Source organism: Tetrao urogallus (assembly GCF_951394365.1).
Source record: "Tetrao urogallus genome assembly, chromosome: 4".
Classification (NCBI taxonomy): Eukaryota; Metazoa; Chordata; class Aves; order Galliformes; family Phasianidae; genus Tetrao; species Tetrao urogallus.
The window spans coordinates 4053920-4074917 of NC_136817.1; the positions used below are offsets into that span (position 1 = coordinate 4053920).

The 20998-nt window shown below is 40.0% G+C and overlaps 1 protein-coding gene across 1 annotated transcript; it reads left to right on the forward strand.

Annotated features, from left to right (window-relative positions):
- Positions 1-35: 35 nt before the first annotated feature.
- TMA16 (translation machinery associated 16 homolog) lies at positions 36-19173 on the forward strand (the record flags this gene model as incomplete). Its single annotated transcript, XM_079534645.1, has 7 exons — positions 36-158; positions 213-325; positions 9761-9798; positions 10594-10678; positions 11649-11797; positions 17806-17848; positions 19022-19173. The coding sequence occupies 7 exons, from the start codon at positions 36-38 to the stop codon at positions 19161-19163; spliced, it is 693 nt and encodes a 230-aa protein (XP_079390771.1). The 3' UTR covers positions 19164-19173.
- Between the last annotated feature and the right edge of the window lie 1825 nt (positions 19174-20998).

Genomic DNA, 20998 nt, shown 5'->3' on the forward strand with positions numbered 1-20998 from the left:
AGCTCCCAGCTGCACCTTCCAGGCCCCGGAACCTCATGCTTGCTGCTCAGCCGCCCGCCCGGATGCCTTTGGCGGGAGCACCGTGCGGACGGCGGCCGCGGCGGGAAGGCGTTCGCCATGGTGCGTGGCGGGACGGCAGGGTGGCGGGGTGGGAGGCGGTACCCCCGACTGCCGGCCGCTAAGCAGCGAGGGGTCTTTTCATTTCTTTTCAGCCCAAATTGCCAAAAACCAAAGGAGGGAAGCAAGAGAAGAAAGCCGTCCATCCGTACAGCAGGAAAGCTGCCCAGCTCGCGAGGGAAGCGCACAAAAAGGACAAGAAAGAAAAGTAAGTGCTGTGTAACCTCACGTACACGCTGACGGAATGCGTGTGTGTGGTGAACAGAGACTGCTGCGGTAAAGGTTGGCTATCCAAAGGCCGGCGTAGCACTGCTGGGCCACGTGAAATGATCGCATGCACAAAATCTTCCGTATGTAGTTCAACTACTTCATTTTTGGATTTTAAGCAAGGTTTTCGGATTGCGAGTAAGCGTTTTGCTTATTATAGTCTGAATGGCGTCGTGCTAGTGACAGCAAATGAGGCTTAATCCCCTGGCTTGACTTTACTCCAAGTTTTACTGGGGTTTACTTTTACTCACCAGCTTCTTGTGCTGAATTCATTTAAAGTAACCTCATTGGAATCTGCCCCACCCAACAGGAGCTTCTAATTGAACCTAGTATTTAGCTCCTTTTCAATGATGTTTCATGGCAAGTCCACTTTTCTTTTAGTTTTCCATCCCCCCCTTCTGCAGAATTAGAAGATAGCTAGACAGAACTTGCCTTCCATTTTCACTCTGTCACAGCTCCAATGCACAGACCTACTCGTTAAACATGGATATGCTGCTGTTGTTTGTTTAGAAAGCTACTGAAGTGAACTTCAGGCATTTTCTGTCAAAGTGCAGTTTGGAAGGAGCATTGCACTGGGAGTTGCTGGTACAGTTACAATGTTCCTCAGAGACTGTGCAACCTCTATGGCTGGGGATGAATACACAGCTTTACACAGAGCAAGCTTGCACCTTTTTGCACCTGGGAAGGGGCCCTTTATAAGGACAACTGTCTCACACAGCCTCAGCAGAGCTGCTGTGAGAGTTTACAAGCAGCACATGTAGAAATTCCTGGAGTTTTTTAGCATGCAAGAAGCTTTCCCTGCTACTTTATATTCTCATGCAGTCTGACTACTGGTTTTAACTGTGTGCTATTAGTTACTGATTATAACTGTTTTCCGTAGTGTTACATTGACTACATCATCCCTTAAATACCTCTTCTTGCCACTTAGAGAGCTTAGTGATGAAAGATAACCAAATCATATTTGATTTTTCACTGCTCATGTCTACATCTTCATTAAAAGCAAAAACATACTATATAATCAAAGAATATTAGAATGTTATAATCACAAAATAAACCAAGAGAGTTAAGTAAAGCAGACTATGATAACAAAAGAGAATAAACAGGAGGCTTACTCCTATCCTGGGCTCACTCACAGAACTCCAGCAGAGGCAGTCTCCAGAAGAGAACCTTCCCCAGTGGTAGTCAGCTCTTAAATAGGTCTAGAAGGGGTGCAGCCAGGCTCCACCCCTTCCTGCAGCACAGGTGAATTGCCTTCACCTGTGCTCCTCTGGCTGACTCATGGCTCGCCTCAGGTGATCAGAGGTTCAGGCCTTGACTCAGCAGATCCCATACACTCCATCCCTTCACAGCCTGAACTAGTGATCAGGTTAACTAAAGGGTGAGCTTTCCCTAATACAGAGATCCGATATATTGCGACGCTTATACAGTTTTTCATTGCAACATGTGTGGGTACAATTCAAGACGAGTCATGATCAGTGAATGTCCATATTCTTCTATGGGCCAGTGCTCGATGATGTAACTGGAGGCATGAGGTCCTGAGGTGCAGGTCCGCTCTATGTTCCATCAGTCCCATGCAGACCATCACCGGGTGTTGTACCTGATCTGACAGCAACACTGGAACACTTGATGGCATTTTGTTCCTTCCGTGATCCTGAAGGCTCACAGACTCACGGGGAGTAACACAGATGTTTCAGAGGTACCAGGAGGGGAAGGTCTGCTCTCCAGGGCAAGATACAGGCCATATTTCTATCCTGGGTCAACACCTCTGCTTGTACTGGGGCACGTCCTGGCTGCCTGTACCACACCTTCTGGCCGGATATCTGCGGCTGCATAACGATAGCAGGCACCAAAGGAGGTGTCCTGATCTGCCACAGGGACATGATGGGGATCCCTTTAGCAATAAAGATCAGAGTGTTGACCACAATATCAGTAGGCCATGTACCTATTACTGGAGGGACTACTGAGCCTCCCACCTCCAACAATCTCCCCCAAGGTGCAAGTAGGCCACACCACTTGGGTCCTACCTGCACCTTCCAGGGCCATTTTATTTTATGGGTACCCAGATCTAAATTCTAAGGGGCAGGGAGCAGAATATTATTTTCATAATCAATCTGGGGTCTTACCTGATGATCAGTGCATGCAATTTGGATCCTAAGCAGGGTGGCCCATGTCGTCTGCAACATTCTCAGGCACTGGGTCTGCCGTCTCAAGGTCTTTCATTCAGGTCCCTCAGGGTTTCATACAGTCTTTTCGTCCACCCCTGCAGGGTCTGGGAGTCTGTCTTCAGGGCAGCCTTAAGAATGCCGTTACAACGTTCGATGAGGCCTGCCCCCGTTGGATTATATGGCAGGTGGAATTGCCATTCAATGCTATTTTGTTCTGCCCAGCGCTGTATCATTGCACCAGTAAAACGAGCCCCTTGGTCGCTCTCGATGACTTGAGGGGTCCCGTAGGCAGACATCAGTTTAGTGAGAGCCTTGATGGTATGTGCCTGGTTTGCTCTCAGTACTGGATAGGCCTGCAGTAGCCCACTTGCAGGTCAGGGCGTATCTTGCCCCCTCGGAGTGAGGAGGTGTGCCTCAGAGTGCCCAATGTAATCCACCTGCCATTGCTGGAGAGGACTGTGTCCTCTAGCAAGGTGGGCTGTTGTTTTGGGCAACGATCTCAGTTTCATCTTGGAGCAAGTGTCACAATCCTGGCATGCCTGGACGATATCAGATAGTTGTATGGGCAGTCCCCATGCTTTAGCAGCTGCCCACATTGTCTTTTGTCCAGCATGCCGCAGCTTCTGATGTAACCAGCGGGCGATGTTCTCAGATGGTGAATTCTCAATCCATCGAACTCAGGCCAGCGTGTCGGCTTCATTGTTTCCTGGTGACTGTAGGGGCTGATGACCAGAAACACGGTAGACACATACAGTCCTGTGTTTGACCATATTCCATATGTCTAACCACATGTCTTTGCCCCAGATCGGTGAGGCGTGGATAGTCCACTCCTGGGTGGCCCGCTGTGCAGTCCAAAGAGTGAGCCCTCGGTACACAGCCCAACTATCTGTGCAGATGTTCAGGATGCCATCACCGGGTTCCTTGGTTATAACCATCCACACAGCTCGCAGTTCTGCCCATTGGCTGCTCTGACCATCCCCCTTGTCAAAACAGATTGTCTCAGTGGAAGGATGGTACGCTATTGCTCTCCACTTGCTCGGGTTGCCCTTGCTGGACCCATCTGTGTACCAGGCATCTTCAGGGTTAGGATATTTTCCCTCCTGAACCGGACTCTTCTCTGGTGGAGCGACCAGTATTTCTTTTGGTGCATCACTGTGATACGTCACTGGGCCTAGGATCTTCTGGAGTTCTTCTTTCAAGGGTGATGAAGACAGACTGCTCCTTTGGCTGAGACAGGCGACCCATCGTGCCACTGTTTGTGCTTGGGCCACCCCTGTCTTAGGAAGGTGAGTCAGATCTTTCACCCACCCCCGAATTGGCAGAGTGGTCTTGACTATAACTGCAGCTATTGGAGTTATTGGTTCTACTGCCTGTAATGCCGAATAGGCAGCCAGTAACTGTTTTTCAATCATACTGTATCTTTCTTCTGTTCTGTGCCAAACCTGAGACCAGAAACCAGTGGGGGTCCGAACAGAGCTCTGGCATTGCCACAGGCCCCAACCGAAGCCATCTTGAGTAACATGAACGTCCAACTCGGCTGGGAGGGTAGGATCGAATATACCCAATGCCTGGGCTTGTTTAACTGAAAGTTTCACTCATTGAAAAGCATCCTGTTCGGTTTTCCCCCAGTCCCATAGCTGCCCTTTTTTGTGAGTCTGTATAGTGGCCTTAGCAGCTGCGCTAGGTGACGTATAAAGGAACACCAGTAACCCATATACCTAGAAACTCTTGCAGCTACTTCGATATTGTAGGGACTGGGAAGGCCTAAACCTTATCTATGACAGCACTGGGTAGCACTTAGCTCTTTCCTGACCACACCACCCCCAGGAGTTTTATGGACAGGCCCGGACCTTGCACCTTTTGGGGATTTATAGCCCATCCCCTCTGTTGTAAATAGGCGGTTAATGAATCTGCTGCCTGTCCTACTGCCTCCAGTGAGTCGGATGTCAACAGGAGATCATCAATATAATGATATAGGTTAACATCATCAGGTTTTCTCCAAACAGCCAGCTCACGCGCCACTAGATTGTGACAATGTTGGTGAATGCACGTACCCCTGTGGCAGGACCTGAAAGGTCCACTGCCTGCCTCCCCACGTAAACGCAAACTGATCTTGCGATTCCTCAGCAATTGGGATACTGAAGAATGCATTTGCTAGATCTAGGACACAATGTTAGGTTTTTATCTCCCTACTCAATGTGTCCATTAGGGAAGCAATATTGGGTACGGCTGCATGAATATGCGGCATGAGCTTATTTAATTCTCTGTAATCTACTGTCATTCTCCACATGCCATCCGACTTTCGCACTGGCCATACAGGGGAGTTATGTGGGCTGTGTGCAGGTCTTACAATGCCCACTTTTTCTAATTCCTGCACCATCCTCGATATTTCATCTTGCCCACCCTGGAGTCTGTACTGTCTCACGTTAGTAATCCGGCACGGCTTCGGCAGGCAAACAGGCCCATGTTTTGCACGGCCTCTTATTATTGCCTGCACCGCCCGGATACTGATACAACTTTGTCGAAGTCTGAACTCTCCCACAGTTGCCTGGAGAGCCAGATCCCATAGAGTATCTATGCCCAGGATGTATTCTTGGACTGGGGCAATAGACACCTTGTACTCTCGGGGTGGGAGACGCCCAAACCCCAGTTTTAACCATGTTTGGGTGACAGGAATAGTCTGTCCCCATTAAATTTTGTCAGATCTCCGTAGATAATTGATGTTTCTGCTCCCATGTCCACTAATGCCATAACTCTCTGAATATTTTTTCAGGACCAATAAATCGTTAATTCTACACTCACACGCACCTAATATGACGTCACACATGCCCAGTTCGTGGATATAATTCTGGAGGTCCTCCATGGAGGACCACATCCCTATATGTAGAGGTATATCTGATTTATTCGGCCATACTATACGATAGGCCGCCATTAACCATTCTATTATAGAATGGTTTTCATCAAGGTATTGATTACCCACATATAACCTCTGTCTGAGAACAGGATGGACAGTCATGGTGGCCAACTTGGCTATTTCTGGGCCATTCACCAAGACACTTTCTGCTTCAGAATCCCACAGTCTTAATAACCAAGCCAGCACACTCTCTCTAGGCTTCTGCTGAAATTGCTGTATTAAGTCCATCAATTCTGTTGCAGTGTATGGCCAGGCCGTTACACGTCAATGAGTCTGGGCAGGGGGCCACTGATCAAGTGGCACCCCTGCTGGTGGATCCTGCACTTTTTTTTGTTTTTTGAGTTATGACAGGACAGACTTCTAATGGATCGGTCAGAATTGGATATTCAAGATCTAATTTGGATTTTTTATTTTCCTGATCAACAAAGTCTGTTGATTCAGGAGTCTGGTCATCATTTATTGAAATGCTATGAACTTAGCCTATGGGAAGATGTAGAATTGGCCTCTTCCCTGTTAATACGCCAAATTCTTGCTCTAGTTTTTCAATACCGTGTTTCAAAAGTTGATTTTCATTCTCTAAAGTATTATTTCTAATTTCCGCATGATTTAAGGCACTTAATAGCAGCCATGCCACCGTGGAGGCAGCCAGTTGTCTTTCTTTAGTAATCAGCACATCCTTGCTAAGTCCCTGAAAGTAATCCGCCATGCGATATGGGGAGATATTGCCCATAACGCATAAGGGACCCCATTTTTCAATGATAACCACTAGCTCATAGTAGGGGGATCCCACAAATCCCGGGATCTGCCCTGGAATCATTTTCTCTAGAGAAGTATCATTTTCCCCCTTGACCCATTTATAGAAATTCCAAAGAAAAGACACGATGTAAATTTTAGTATGTTTGGCCTGCCTGACTCACCAAGTGTATAATCAAAGAATATTAGGATGTTATAATCACAAAATAAACAAGAAAGTTAAGCAAAGTATACTATGATAACAAAAGAGAATAAACAAAAAGCTTACCCCTATCCTGGACTCACTCACAAAACTCCAGCAGAGACAATTTCCAGAAGAGATCCTTCCCCACTGGTAGCCAGCTCTTCAATAGGTCTAGGAATTGCCTTCACCTGTGCTCCTCTGGCTAACTCATTGCTCGCCTCAGGTGATCCATCAGAGGTTCAGGCCCTGACTCAGTAGTTCCCATACATGTACACAAAAACAGTGTGTTAAGGTTATATTGATTATTCATTGTGACATGGCACACTTAAATCAGAAAAAGATTCGATCATGTGGGCAGAATTATATTAGTGTAGATACCCATACTGACAAATTCTTAAGTGCTTCTTCTGTTTTTTTTTTATAACAGAAAGAAGCTAATTATAATAAGCAACCCACCTGGAATAGCAGTTTCCCAGTTGATTTACCTTTTAGTTACTTTTCTTCATGGAAAAGTTGTCTTTATAAACATGATTGCTTTTTAAGAAGGAACCTTACATAAAGGAAGTAAAATTATTTATAAAACTAACAGCACAGTTAGCCTTTCTGTTTCTTTAAAGTACAGCAAAAGGAGCTGGTCATGGCAGCAGTATTCCTCTAAGTGAAACAAACAGACCTCTTCTGATGTGTGTAATGGATTAACCTGAGGAAAAAGCACCTTTTTATGGAAAGCCATTAAGTACTGGCTGCTCAGCAGGCTAATTAAGGGTGTGCTTCAAACAACCTAGTGAAAGAACAGCTGCTTCCTCTTTAATTCTGTGAGGGATCAGTGAAGCCTACTGTCTTCACAGAATGTCTCAGTTTAAGATTAGACAATGTAGAGTGCTGTCTTCTGCTTTAAGCTCACTTTCTTTTGAATGTTAAAAGTTTTTTTTTTAATAAGCAGACATGCTCAACAGTTTGAGGTGTAAGATTCTGTCTTAGGCTCTGTTTCTTGATTTTTGCTTCTCCTTTTCTAAGCTTTCTTACTATTTCAGGCACAGGTTTTTTAGTTTGATGGTAATTGATACAATCCTTTGTTCCTCACACAGAAACTATCCTGCTAAAAGTAGTGTGTCAACCTGGACCATCCAAAGCTTATTGTGATAGCAAAGTGTTCTATAAATTGTGTCCAAACCAATTAATTACCCATTGTTATCTGCACACGAAATTTCAGTATTGCAGTGTGACACTGGAGAAGAAGGAAAGCAAAATTCTTTAAGTTACAGAAGTCTTTCATAGCATGTCATCCAAATAGTCTTCAATGCAATCATTCTCAATGAAATATGACAGAAATAAGAAGCTTTCTAGAAACTACAGAAGACCAATCCCAATCATAATAAGGTGTGACAAATTGTCTGCAGTCTTCAACCAACTTATCCACTTGAATTACACCTTTTTCTTCCCTGTGTTGCTCTTCACACAGTATCTACTAAACCTCAAGAAAACCTTTAATCATCCTTTTCCATAATGTCTAAATGTATGATTTACATTTTTCTTTCAGTTGGAGTCAAGAGCTTGCTGCAAGGTTGAATCCCTGCCCTTATCCTCTCTTTCCCTTGAGTAAAAGATGTTACTCACTGTGTGGAAGGAGATGAGGAACTATCTTTGCCTTGCCTTATTTGATTAGCTTCCTTGCAAACACTGGTGTTTTCTAGCAGGCACTGAGGTAATGCTCTTAGGAAAAGTACAGCGAGGCAGTATCTGATCATATCTTCGAGTATTTCTCATACTGAGATAAGTTGTGCACTCCTTAATAAAGAAGGCTTTTCTGCCAGAAAATAAGCTTGATTACATACATAATTGCCTAGATAAGTGATCCATTGACCACTGCAGGTACAAATGGTTGTAAACCACAAATAGATGGTGTTATGATTTTACAGAGAGAGCTTTTCTTGATGGCATTGTAGTTTTCTCCATGGCAACTCGTTGCAGATGTGCTTGGCTCACTTTGTTGCTATGCCAGATTCACAGCTGGGACTGCTGGTGTGCAGCTCCGCTGCGTGGGAATACAAATCCTTTCCGTGCACACTGTGACCTGTCAAAACTCCATGCTGTGTGCTGTAAGCCCTCCATGGGCTATCAACCATAATTATCTTGAAGAAATCTTCTACAGCAGAGTTTTAAAGCTGGCTTCTAATCTTAATCCTTTTCCCTTTGCTTTTACCAGTCTCATCCAGGTCTGTCCTTTCACCCTGATGTCATTTCTGCTTAAACATTATATTTCTTTAGCCAACCAGCTTTTTGCAGGTATGATAACACTCATCCTGCTTGTTTGTCTTCTGTAGCTTTCTACATTAAAAATTCTTATCCAAGATGCTGTGGCATCTGTAACAACAGAAAAAAAGCAGCTTTCCTTTAATGTGTTAGTGAAAATCTCAGCAACTTGGACACACATTGGTTTTTATGTGGCTTTCAGTATCACTTCAGAGAATGAAATGAAAACTACTTGAAAAGTCTATTTATTTTAATAATGTAGGTTAATGGCCATGTGACCCATGTATGTTTGTTTCTAGAAAGTAGGACTTTCTCTTTTGATCTGAATATTTTTTTAACAGGTGGGACGCTTTTTTGTCCTGTAAGCTACTTCAGTTAACTGTGAAATGCTCATTAGATTCTACAGAGTACAAAGAATTTAATACAAAAGCAAATAGCTTTGAAGTGTCTTGAACTTTGACAGTTGTTCTTTCAAAATATATCCTTTATTTTTTTATTCTTGAGCCATTTTATTACATAACAGACAAAAAAAGCCTTAATAATGTCACAAGTCCTTGAACATAGACAGTGAACATGCACATTTTTTTTTTTTATACTTATCCCAAATATCAATTCCATTTCTTTCTTGAAATGAAGTGAAATTCAACAGCATTCCTTGCTGCAAAATGAGTTAAGAGCTCCCTGTTACAGAACTTGTAGTCCCTGAGAACTTCTCAATAGGACTGGAGTTGATCCCCAACTGAATTGTGCACACGCATCCTATAGGATGCAGAAGACTTTGTTATCCCACCACAGACTGAGGTGGGATAATCTGGAAAATACTTTCAGATCTTCTTCATAGTTCTTATTAATAAAAAAAAACTTGGTTTCATTTTTTTAACATACGAACTTTTCACATAAATGTTTACTGTTCACTAAGCACTAACTTGAATTATTTAAAGTTAATTAAATTGTAGCATGATAGTTTGTTCTTCTACATTTGGCAGATATTTGTTTGCCATTCTACCTTGACTTTCATCTAAATATTTTCCTTTTGAAGAAGGAAAATGAAGAAAACTATTTGCACTTTACTCCTTCCTTGCTAACATGTTTGTTTTCCTCCATTAGGTTGAAGACTGAGAAAGCTTTACGTCTGAGTATTATTGGTGAGCAGAAACTTTTATTACCAAATACATTACACAACTTTCTATGATAAATTTTTGTTACTTTATGTAACTTTACAGCTATTCCAACTGGAGTGTCTTTATAATCTGACTCTGTAAGTGTAGAATAGACTTTGTAGTCTTTGTAGCTGAAATACCTGATGTTCTCAGAAGTAGTACATACAGGAGATGAAATAGGATTTTTGACAAAAGGTTAGGCTTTACAGAAAGATTACATAAAGATTAAGCTTGTTTATAATGAGTCAGTGTAAGCCAACCATCTGCTTTTGAATCTGTATTATCTGTATGCTTTTGAATCTACATGGAGACAATTGCTATAAATGTTTGTGAAAGAAGATTATAGATATAGATAAATGGACATGCTGTGCTGTGAAGTAAATACAAGACTTCCAAGACACAATATGAAGTACTTCTTTCCTTTTTAATTCAGTCTGTTTAAAAACTGTGGTAACTGGAACTCTTGTTCAGCCTTTGTTCTGTTGTGATTTCTTCTTTGTTTTCCCTATTTGCCATCTTAAGTAATTAAACCATTTTATTGGTTGTCTATTATTTTAGACTCTCATTTCCAGTATTTTACATTAAAGCATCAAAACACTTTTCCATAAGGAAGACAATATTTCTATTATAGCTGCCTTCATCCCCAGCCAGATATTTATGATGCCATTCAGGTTCTTGAAGGGATAAAAGACACTGAGTTTATTTCAGTAACTTTGAAGAACTTCAGTCTTTCCTGGTGCTACCATGATGATATAATCAACATTAACTTCATTCCGGTAGGAGAAAAACTGCAATGGTTCCAGAGTCACCTTGACCCCAATAAAACTGAATACACAAAGAAGGAAGCATGTGAACTAATTGAAGAGTAAGTCTGGGTGTTAAAAGAGCACTGAAGAACTTGATATGCCTTTAAAAATAATGTTTCTAAATAAGATCTCTGTAGTGACTTAGGTGTTCCTTTCTGTGTAAGCCTGTTAGTAATACCAAGTAGCTAATTTTATTAAAATTGAAGGTTGTTCTGTACTGAAATGTATACATCTTCCAATATGCATTGAAATTGCTGAAGTGAGCCCCGTGTTTTTATTAAAGCATGTCCCTGCTTTTGCAGTGTGTGGACAACTAATGATCTGGAGACGTATTATAATGGTCTGAGTTTGCTAGTTGGGTTTCATTGAAACTTAAATGCACCAATGTAATTGTACTTCTTAATCCTTTTATTTCTTTGCTGAGAAGACAAAAAAGTGTCCTGAATACTGATTTATTTAGGAAATATCAAAATTGGATTTAGCTAGAGCTCAGCTTTGTGCATATGTACCTGTGGTCTGCCACCATTTTGTTTTTATACCTGCAAGCATAATGACCTATATGTATTAAGAATTTGCATTCTATCAGTTTCCTTTCAGGAGCTCTGAAATACTTTCTATGCTGGTCAACACTTGTGATACTGCGAAGGCAATACCACCTTATTTTCTGGATCCATTTTTAACTGTTTGAACGTTTACTCAGTGATGACATTGCAAAGAACTTCAGCAGTTAAAGCTTAGTGGTTATCCAGAGCAGATCAGTTATGATAACGTGAAAATTTCGTTCAAACTGTTTGAACAAAAAACCAAATTAAAGAAAGAAAAACACAACGCCTTTCTGAAAGCAGCAGATGATTCAAACGTAGTTCTAAATGGAACTTCCAGCTTGTAGATTAAAGTTATTTTTATTAGATTTGATGAGCTGTATCTGACTCATTTTGAAAATACGATTTGCAGAATATCTTCTTAGATTGTCCAAGTAATTGTTCTGCAAAAAGTTGCCTCTAGCATAAAGGATTGTATTTCTTTCAGGTATATGGAACGGTTCAGTGCTGAGTTGGAGCAGATTGAGTTACGAAACAGTATTAAGGGTAGACAGGGAAGACAGCACGGATCAAGGGAAGCTGTCATCAAGCAGACCATGGAACGTGAAAGACTGCTCTATGAAGGCTATGGGATAGGTACGTAAAAGCTTTAGTGATAATCCTGTGGTCATACCTCTCTACCAACTAACAAGGCCAAAATCAAAGTAAAATTTGTAAGTATTACGTTTTTCACTCCTCAGAGGAGTTAACTATTTGTGGAGTACCTTACAGAGAAGTTGGGCAGGGAGGGGAAGGGCAGGATAAAGAAACAGTGCTGGGGGGGAGAGAAGGATGAGAGAGATCTGACATATTTCCACTACATTAATTGACATTTAATTGTATTGTATCTTTAGTACAGGTAAGTAAAATATATTTTTGAAGTGCAAGTGGCATTTAACATACCAGTCTCAAATACATATTATGTGTATATAGTGATCCAGCATGCTTGAATCTTCATTTTATGCTAAGACTTTTTATATTAAAAATGCATTTCAGTGCATATTTTAGTGTGCATTGGTGAATAGTGTGCATATGGGGAATAAAGTGTTTTCCTCTGCAAATTAATTAGGTTTTGGGTGGGGTTGTGCCAATGAAATCTATATACATGGCTTGCTTTAATAATTCTTCAGTAATGTGCAAACTTACCATTAGGGTTAATCCTGTGACCCAGCTTGCACCTTTCCACCAAAGCAGACCAGTGGCATGAGGAACTTCAGCAGCTTAATATGTTGAGAGAGTGGGCTTTAGGGTCTGTGATCTTGAAGACAACCAAAGCCTCCACAAACTCACGAGCCAAAAGCTCATGAGCTTCTGGGAGAGGCCCATCATTCCTCTAAATTCAAGGTGTGCTCTATGTGGGAAAATGATTGCATCAAAAATTGCACTTCTGATATATTTCCAAAGCTTGAATACTTCTGGAGTATTCCTATTAGAACTCAGGCAGTCCTGGAGGATATGTTGGACTGTTATGACACTGCAAACAATTTTACAGGCACAGATGATGTTTACCAAGTAGGATAAACACACTGTCCCTCTTATTCTCAAGTAGAGGCTCTGTGCTTCCTTTAACTTATAAGAGGTGGTGTTGGAGGGAATATGTGAGAAGGCCCTTATAATTAACCTCTGAATAATCAAACGCAAGAATTGTGAAGCTTTCAAATTAAGCATTACTAATGAGAGCTAGCAGTGAGAGCCCAGCTGAAAGCAGTCTCAGACTTAGCATTTACACTGGCCATCATCACAAGTTTGAATAAAAAAAGCGTAATGCCAGTTATTCTTATTGACTTCTGTGTTACCACAGGTCATCCTTTGGCAGTGTAGTATCTGGTTAAGTCTTCTGAGATCAGCTGGGAAGCAGTCATGCAAAAACCACAACACAAACATTTCCACAGAGTTTCCCTTAAGAAGGAATGAATGCATTGTGAAAGTATTTTGTCTTACAGGAGAGGGCATGCAGGTGCAAACTGCTTGTGAGTGAGAAATGCAAGTTTAAGAACTAGACAGCTGGAACTGGGCTGAAAGGAAGCATCAGTAAGCTGGTTAAGTAAGGAAAAAAAGATAATGAAAGTAAAAAAAAAAAAAGCAAAGAGCTTACAGTCAAGTACAGAATAGTACTGAAACTTGTGATTTGCATTATTTCTTTAACAAGCAAGGATGTTAGAGGCAAGTGATAAACTTTGCTTTAATGATAAAGTAATGTTAAAGTCAGATAAAGTCAGTCAGTCCAGCTAGTGAAAGTAAGTTGGGGAAAAAGTGACAAATCAAAATTGTTGAGGTACAAAGGACAGCCAAGTTTTGATTGTGTGTCATATTTCCCTTTCCACTTTATTTTACCAATAAAGTAAATGCGTATGTCTCACACTTCTCTCTAGAAGTGTTGTGTAGTACACTTTGCCATCAGAGAGGGATTCAGAAATACCTGTATGACTTCATGCCTAATGGAAAGCCATACTGTTTACTTGGAAGACAGAGAAAGTCATAGGAAAATAGATGCTATTAATGTTATCAAATGGCTCAGATATTCCATTTTTCCTTTGTTGTCTTGTAGAAAGCTGACAAAACAAGTAAAACTAGACAAAGACATCAAATGCACAAGCACAACATAAAAATAAAGAAGAATCCAGAAGTATTGCAAGCAAAATTGGAGGTTATTATAGTATTAGTAAGTAAAGCATTCAGAGAGCATAGTGCAACTTCATATATTAAATACGCTCTCAAATTATTCGTTATTTGTTGTAACAGCTGCTGCAGGTTTGGCTCTCTGTCTAGGGTAGTATTCATTCACAGACAATAGTTGCTGCTAAAGACTGTAATTACAGATTGGGGATAAATGGGAATCAGCTGGAAACTGCTTTTATGCTTCTGAGTAATTATTGTCACTGAAAGCTGTAACGTGAGGGGCTTTTACAACTGTATTTAAGTTTTTACACCCGTTCCTGAACTCAGTTGTTGTAGATGCACGTTTGCTATGAACAAGCTACATGATATGAATTGTTTATGTTGAAGAAATGATCATAGAAATTGATGTATATATCAGATACTTGTAAATGGAGAAGCAATTATTTTACTGGCTGTTTACAAAAGTGGAGGACATCCAAAAGCATAGTAAGTCTTAGTCTGGGGAAAAAAAAAAGGGTATCTACACAGGGAGCATTCAGTCTGAAAGGTTGTTCTGTTAGCAGTTCCTTATCACTCCCTTATTCCTTAAATACATCTACATCAGTTGTACTGCCATCTTGCTCCTAATGTATCATCATTTGTGTCAAATCTGGTCTTATGTGTTTTTTGGAAAGCTACTGAAAGGGAATCCTAAATCATTATGTGACATAGGCTTGGAACTCAGAATAGTACACTTTCTGTTGGAAAGCATCATAATTATTTCCTCTGAAGATTGTATGTTTTTGATTATTTGTTTCCATTTAACTGGCATGTTCTTACAGTAGCACAGTGTAAGTTCTGGGGAAGAACAGCCTTTGAAGCTTAATGTACCACTTTTATTAGTCTATTCTTGAAACTTCAGGATGTAAGGATATTGATTTTGATTTAAATGAAAGTTGTATCACTTGCATGTATCTGCTAGTGTAGCTACAACACTCACAGACAATCATTATCATGGACAGGAATTACACTACAAATTCCACTCATAAAGAAAAGCAGGGATGTATTTATATATAAATCTAATACAGTGTTTTAACAAAACTTAATTATAAATAAGCCAGCTTCTTAAGAAGATTTGAGATGACTAAATACACTTATTTATTGTGTAGAGGATGAGGTTCAGAGCAGTGAAGTTTGCAGTAGACTCCATTACTTTCTAAACTCCTTCACATAACGGAAACAACAAGCCTAGGTGCAGCTAGATCCAATCCCAAACTTAATCAGTGTTTTATGTATAAGGGATCACATGTGCACAGTCAATCTAAGCTATAATCTTAGCAAAGCTATCGAAGTTTAAAATAAACTCTTAATCACTATGGATCAGCAAGATGTCTTGATACTGAGGTATAAGGTTTGTGATCATCCATCTAGCTTAATGAGAGTATTAGCAGTTCTGTTGGTCAGTCTTCCTGTTGAGAGGCCAAGCCAAAGGAGGAAGTTGAGGGGAAAGCATGCCACATTATACATAGGCTGCTTATATTCTCTGTCAAGAGCAGTGATCTTTCAGTTCCTTTGAGATTTAGGTAAATCTCTTGTGCAGCTCTTTGTTTTTGGAGAGGGAAATAGTGCTATGAAAAACAATGATGTTTTTATGAACAATGTACTTCTAGAAGGACATGAAATATTTCAGGACACTGTCACAGAACGTGATTCCACTTGGTAAAAAGTAGTGCTGTGAGGCACTCTGACAATGGGATTGCATCCTACACCTGCTTTTTCCCTGGTTCTGTTTTAGAAAGTCTCCAGTTCCTGCCTGTGCACAAAGGCAGGATTGTTCAGACCCACAGCTGAGAGCTTGCACTCCTGGTGCTCATAGGAACTAGAAGTAATCTGTTCCGATGCTTCTTCATCCAGTCAACTATAAAGGGGTTGATTTGCCAATATTTCTCAAAAGCTCTGTTCCTTGTCTTGAAATGGTGTTAAGGAGTATCGTCTTTGTAACAAAACTTGAGAACTAGCACAGTTTGTTCTTCCTCAGAAGAAAATCAGTTAAGAGTATCTGAGAGTGTCAGAAATGTGGGGAAAAAATACATTTTTCACTGCTGTTTCATTGCAGCAAATAAGTTGCTGAACACTTCATCTTAGAAATGCCAGATGCTATCTGTTACCTGAAATACTTCCTTCATTTCTTTTCCACTAGCTCTTATGCTCTGTTTCTCCATCTGCCATTTTTTTTCCATTTTTATCTCAGTAAACACCCTCTTGTGACTTAAGGTTTTTAAAGCAAATTAGGTTCAGAAATGACAGCAGAAACCAAAGGAGTAAGGTATATGTTCCTTTGCTTTGCCTTACTCAGCTGTGATTGCTGTCACTATACCTGTTTATCAAGAAGCAGTCTGCAAAAGTCAAAGTAATAAGTATCAAGAATTGCTGCATGTATTATTAGTCCTCAGCTGACTTTATAACCCAATGTAAAGGGAAAAAATATTCTTCTGAATTGCAAAGCCTATCTGGCCACGAAGATAAGAGGTAGGTATCATCACTCCACATTCTGTAGCAAAACCATCTATAATCCTGCATTGATAGCATCATCTGATTTATTTTTGTAATGCCCAAGAACACTGGTAGATGAACAAATGCAAAACTATGTTCAGGGCTTGCTCAAGGACAGTGTAAGATGTACTAAAATCTTATATTTTTAAGAGCTAAAATGAAGTGGATTCAATATTTCAGAGGTAGCAAGCAGACTTTCTTCTTGCAGGCTGTGAAATCTACAGTATAAAATATTGTCTGTTAACAATGTATTTTAACTATATGATTTATTTTACATTAACAAAAAACAAAACTAAGGCTTCTAAATCTCTATAATTAGTGATGATATTAAACACGGGTCGTATGTAATATTTTGGACTTGACCAGGAAGAGAATGGCACTGAATCAAAGCAAAGCAGTGTAGGCCTTCTAGGTAAAATTCTGCATGAGTTACAAACAACACTTCTTGTTATGGATTCCCAGGGAGCAAAAAATAATCTGTGCCAAAAGTACCTGTGCTTCTTGCCTTTTTTTTTTGCTACCAAAGGTAATAAAGATTTGCAGTCAGTATATTTCACTCAAATTAGGTTTGGGAAAGAGATTTCATCTTTATGAAAACTTTCAGTCTAAAATTTAAACTACTGATGTACATTTCTATTTTACTTAGAGGAACGTCAATTCATGAGAAGAGATGAGTGTCAACATTCTTTCTAAATATTACATTGCATGTAGGGCAGCATTTGACAGTCATTTCAGCAGCAGAAACAAGCTTCCCTGTAGCAAATGCTGAGAAGCACATTGAAGCACTGGTGAGATTTACTCACTCAGACTGATGGCACTTCCCTAAGTCCATTACTGATCTGTCTTGCTTGCAGTGGTGACTTAAGTGCTTTGAAATTGTTTTTCTATAGATGTTTCAAAATACTTACAGAAGCCTTAGTGCTCACTAATTAGCAGTGATGCTTGTTTATTCAGGCCACTTCTGAATGTTTTCACAGTCAGTTCTGCTGAGTGGAATTATCTTTTTATTATGAATAAATGAATAAATGTCTGTTTAAAAACAACCCACAGCTTGATCTTGGTTGAGGATGCTAGCAACTCTGTGAAAACAAATAGTAACTTAATTATTTTTCTGGTTTATTCATTGGCCTTTTTTTTTTTTAAACACAAACTTTACATGCTTCACTGTTTCTCAGATATGTGACTGAAGGGAAGCTGAAGCATCCTCTTTTTTATAACTTGTTAGAATTGAATTCTCAGTGTTTGGTACATTTGAATTCTGGAGTAGTTCCTAAGTATAATTTCACTTCTGCTGAGAGGTCTTCCTAGAAAAACACATAAATAGGAGCTTTCTAGTATGACTCCTCATGCTCTGAAATACTGTGTCCAGCCTTTACTTCACTTTTCTTTCTTTGAAATGAGACTTGCTTGAATAATGTAGCACGTCTAATAGCATTTAATTTCACTCCCATTAGAAATCCCAGACATTGTGAACAGCAAGCACCTTAAATTTTTCAGGTAAGTTCTTTGTAATCTCACTACTAAATCTGTTTGTGCAAAACACTGTTTGAATTTGACCTATTGTATGTCTTTTTTCTTAACAAATAATATATGCAGACTGCTAAAGAATTTGTCATTTGCAAAGCCAGATGAGGTGCTGCTAATTCTGCACTTCTTAGCTGTTGCAGCCTAAGTGTTAATGACAGCTAATCAGTATGATATTGCAAGGCTTAGAAAGTTTCAACAGTTAGATTTTTATTTCTGTAACTGAAGTATTTCTTTTTGGCTATACTCAGAGAATGCTTTTTGTCAAAATGAGACCTCTGGCTGCTCTGTTTATTCACACACAGCTGACTTTTTGTACTTGGATATCTGATGATCGTGTTGTTTTATTAGCTTGGTAGAGGCAAGCCAATGATGTCTGCATTATAATTGGCAAATTCTCTCTTTGCCCTTCAGAAAAAGCAAGCATCCTATTAACTGAATACAGGACTTGTGATATTTAAATGACCCCTTCCTCTTTTATACAGCCTTTAGAAGTAATATACTTCCCATGTGAACTAACATTTACTAACATTTTGTGTCTCCACAAAGTCAGTCACAGAATCACAGAATGGTTTGGGTTGGAAGGGACCTTAAACATCATCCAGTTCCAGCTCCACTGCCATGGGCAGTGATGTGTTGGATCTGTTTGCCTAAAGTCATATAAAATGTTAACAGTCAGAAATCAGAATAAAGCACTTTATGTACCTGTGATATTAACTTTGCAAAGTAAGCATCCAGATGAAGTGAACTTCTCCAAGCTGCTCTTCCACTGCTTAAAAGACCAGGGGTTTAATATGTTAAACCTACAAAGAGTTGTCCTAAAGTAACTGAGGAGAGAAATAGGCTTTGGGAATGAAGTGAATTATTTGATTGCTGCTTTTTTTGTCCAGAGTGTCAAATCTGAAATTACCTAGTTCTTCACAAAGAAATCACAGCTGCTGTAGTGTACAAGATGAGGTAAACACATGGATGCTTGGTCATACTGCAGTTGTGATGATAATATAATGCAGAAAAGCAGCCTCACTTGAGAGGCTCCTCACTTAAGAGCAGCCTCACTTCAGGAAAAAAAGGTGAGCTAATTGTGCTACTCTTTCTTACTACTTCTATTGCTTATTGTTTTTCATGACTTTTTTTTTTTTCTTTAAGGGAGTGGGATGGTGATCTGAAGAAGCTGCCGAACATCAAAATGAGAAAGCTGTCATTTAGGGATGCTGTTTGCATTCACACTGAGGTGTCAGATGTGGAAGCTGAAGGAGAACTGAATAAAACAGAAGATGTGGCATCATGAAGATTCAGGAGCTGGAACGGCTGAAGGGAATTGTAAGAAACTTATTTCAGTTGTTGTGGAATCAAGAATAAAGCTAGTGTTTGTAATTATATTTGCAAAGGGTTTGCTAATTGCATTTTTGTAAGCTTGCTGTGAACCTGTGCTAAACAGTGAACATTCAGCCAGCATATTATTGGGTTAAAATTTTTGAATATGAATCAAATTCAATATCTTGTGTCCTTATGTCTCATTTTATACCCGCTCTTCAGGATGCAGGTCTCTGAGTCAGCAAACTGTTTATGTCTTGGCAATCTGACTAATTCAGTGCATCTTCCCTGCTCACTGAGCAGCCAGGATTCAGAAACCCATTGGAAGTACTTTGCAGTGGGAGATGTTTGCCTTTTCCTGGTAGTTGCAAGAATATTTGCATCATTTAGTCTAGCAGTAAGCAGGTACCCTGTTAAGCAGTGGGCCCAGCTGGTGACAGCTTTTATACATCTCTTGTGGAAGTAGTTGGGGTGCCTTTGGGTGATACCAAGTATTTCAGTGTAGCTGTAAGAAACCACAGAAAGGTAAAAAAACCAACCAAAGATAAAAGAACCCCTTTTTGTCTGTATGGTTTAGTTTCTGTACTTGAGAAGCCTGGAGAAGGGGAATAGGAGTCTTGCCTCATGTTACACAGATGAGATAGTTGAATCTTTCCTCTCAGTTTCATAATCCTCCCATGCCTGTGCTCTTAAAGGTGCCTATTAGGGTTTTGTATAGGGATGAGTTTCTTCTCTTAGGTTGAAAATAGGATGAATGCCCTCAGGAGTTCTGTGCTCTTATGCTGTTTCTTAAAAAAGAAAGCAGTTGCTGCTAACAGCTGGATTGAGAAACATTCCTGTGAAGTTCTTTGTTCTTATGAATTTGCTGTAGGGAATACCTTGAAAAGCTGTTTAACTTGTAAGGTTTATAAATTGTAATGCTAAAATCCTCAGTTATAATGCTTAATATAGTTGGCAGGGTTTTTTTCTGGTTAGGTTATTTTATGGAAGACTTCTTTCTTAATTCAGTCAGGTACTGCTTTACCACTTTTCTCTTTCTTAACTGTGACCTGCAAAGCTGTAATTGTTAAAACTCAAATTTCTTTAAATGTCAGGGCTCAAATTCAACATAAACAAATTCATACAAAAAGTAGTACTTTAACACAGAAGCTAGCTTGTATGTAAGAACTCAATTTTTTTTTTCTTCAAAGGAATTGTACTTTTTAATTTGTTACACTGAAATTTGCAGCATCCCTCCTTAGGTATGCTTTCATTCCTGACAGCCTTGGGGAGCTAAGATTTCTCTGAGGAACTGGATGAATTCCATTCACATCTTTTCAGTAGCAGCAGAGCTGTTGTGTTCTGATTCTAGAGCTGAACATATTGATGGTCTTGGCTGGAAAGAACTAGCTGGCTTTGGTTCCAGTAGCAATTGGATTTTGGTTCACATACACTAAGCAAACAGCCATCAGCTGTTGATTTAAGAAATGAAAGAGAAAATAATACTCTTCTCAGGGATGGTTTCTAGTGGTGGATTGAAAGCTCTTCAGTGTCAGAAACACACGACTGAATTAATGGAAGTGCTCACCATGGCTTTTTCAGTCTGATGTACACTGAAATTTCTGAAGGGATGAGACTACAAACATTTCAGCTGTGGAAAAACAAGCCTGCAGTTAAGCAGTTAGCCTGGCTTGTTACTGTATTTTCACTTTTTTCCCCTCTACCAAAGCACATGCTGATCCTTTGTGGAATGTCAGTATGTGCAGTGGGATGCTACAAGCCAAGAAGGCAACAAAGGCAATAGATACAAACCATTTTCTAAGCCATTCC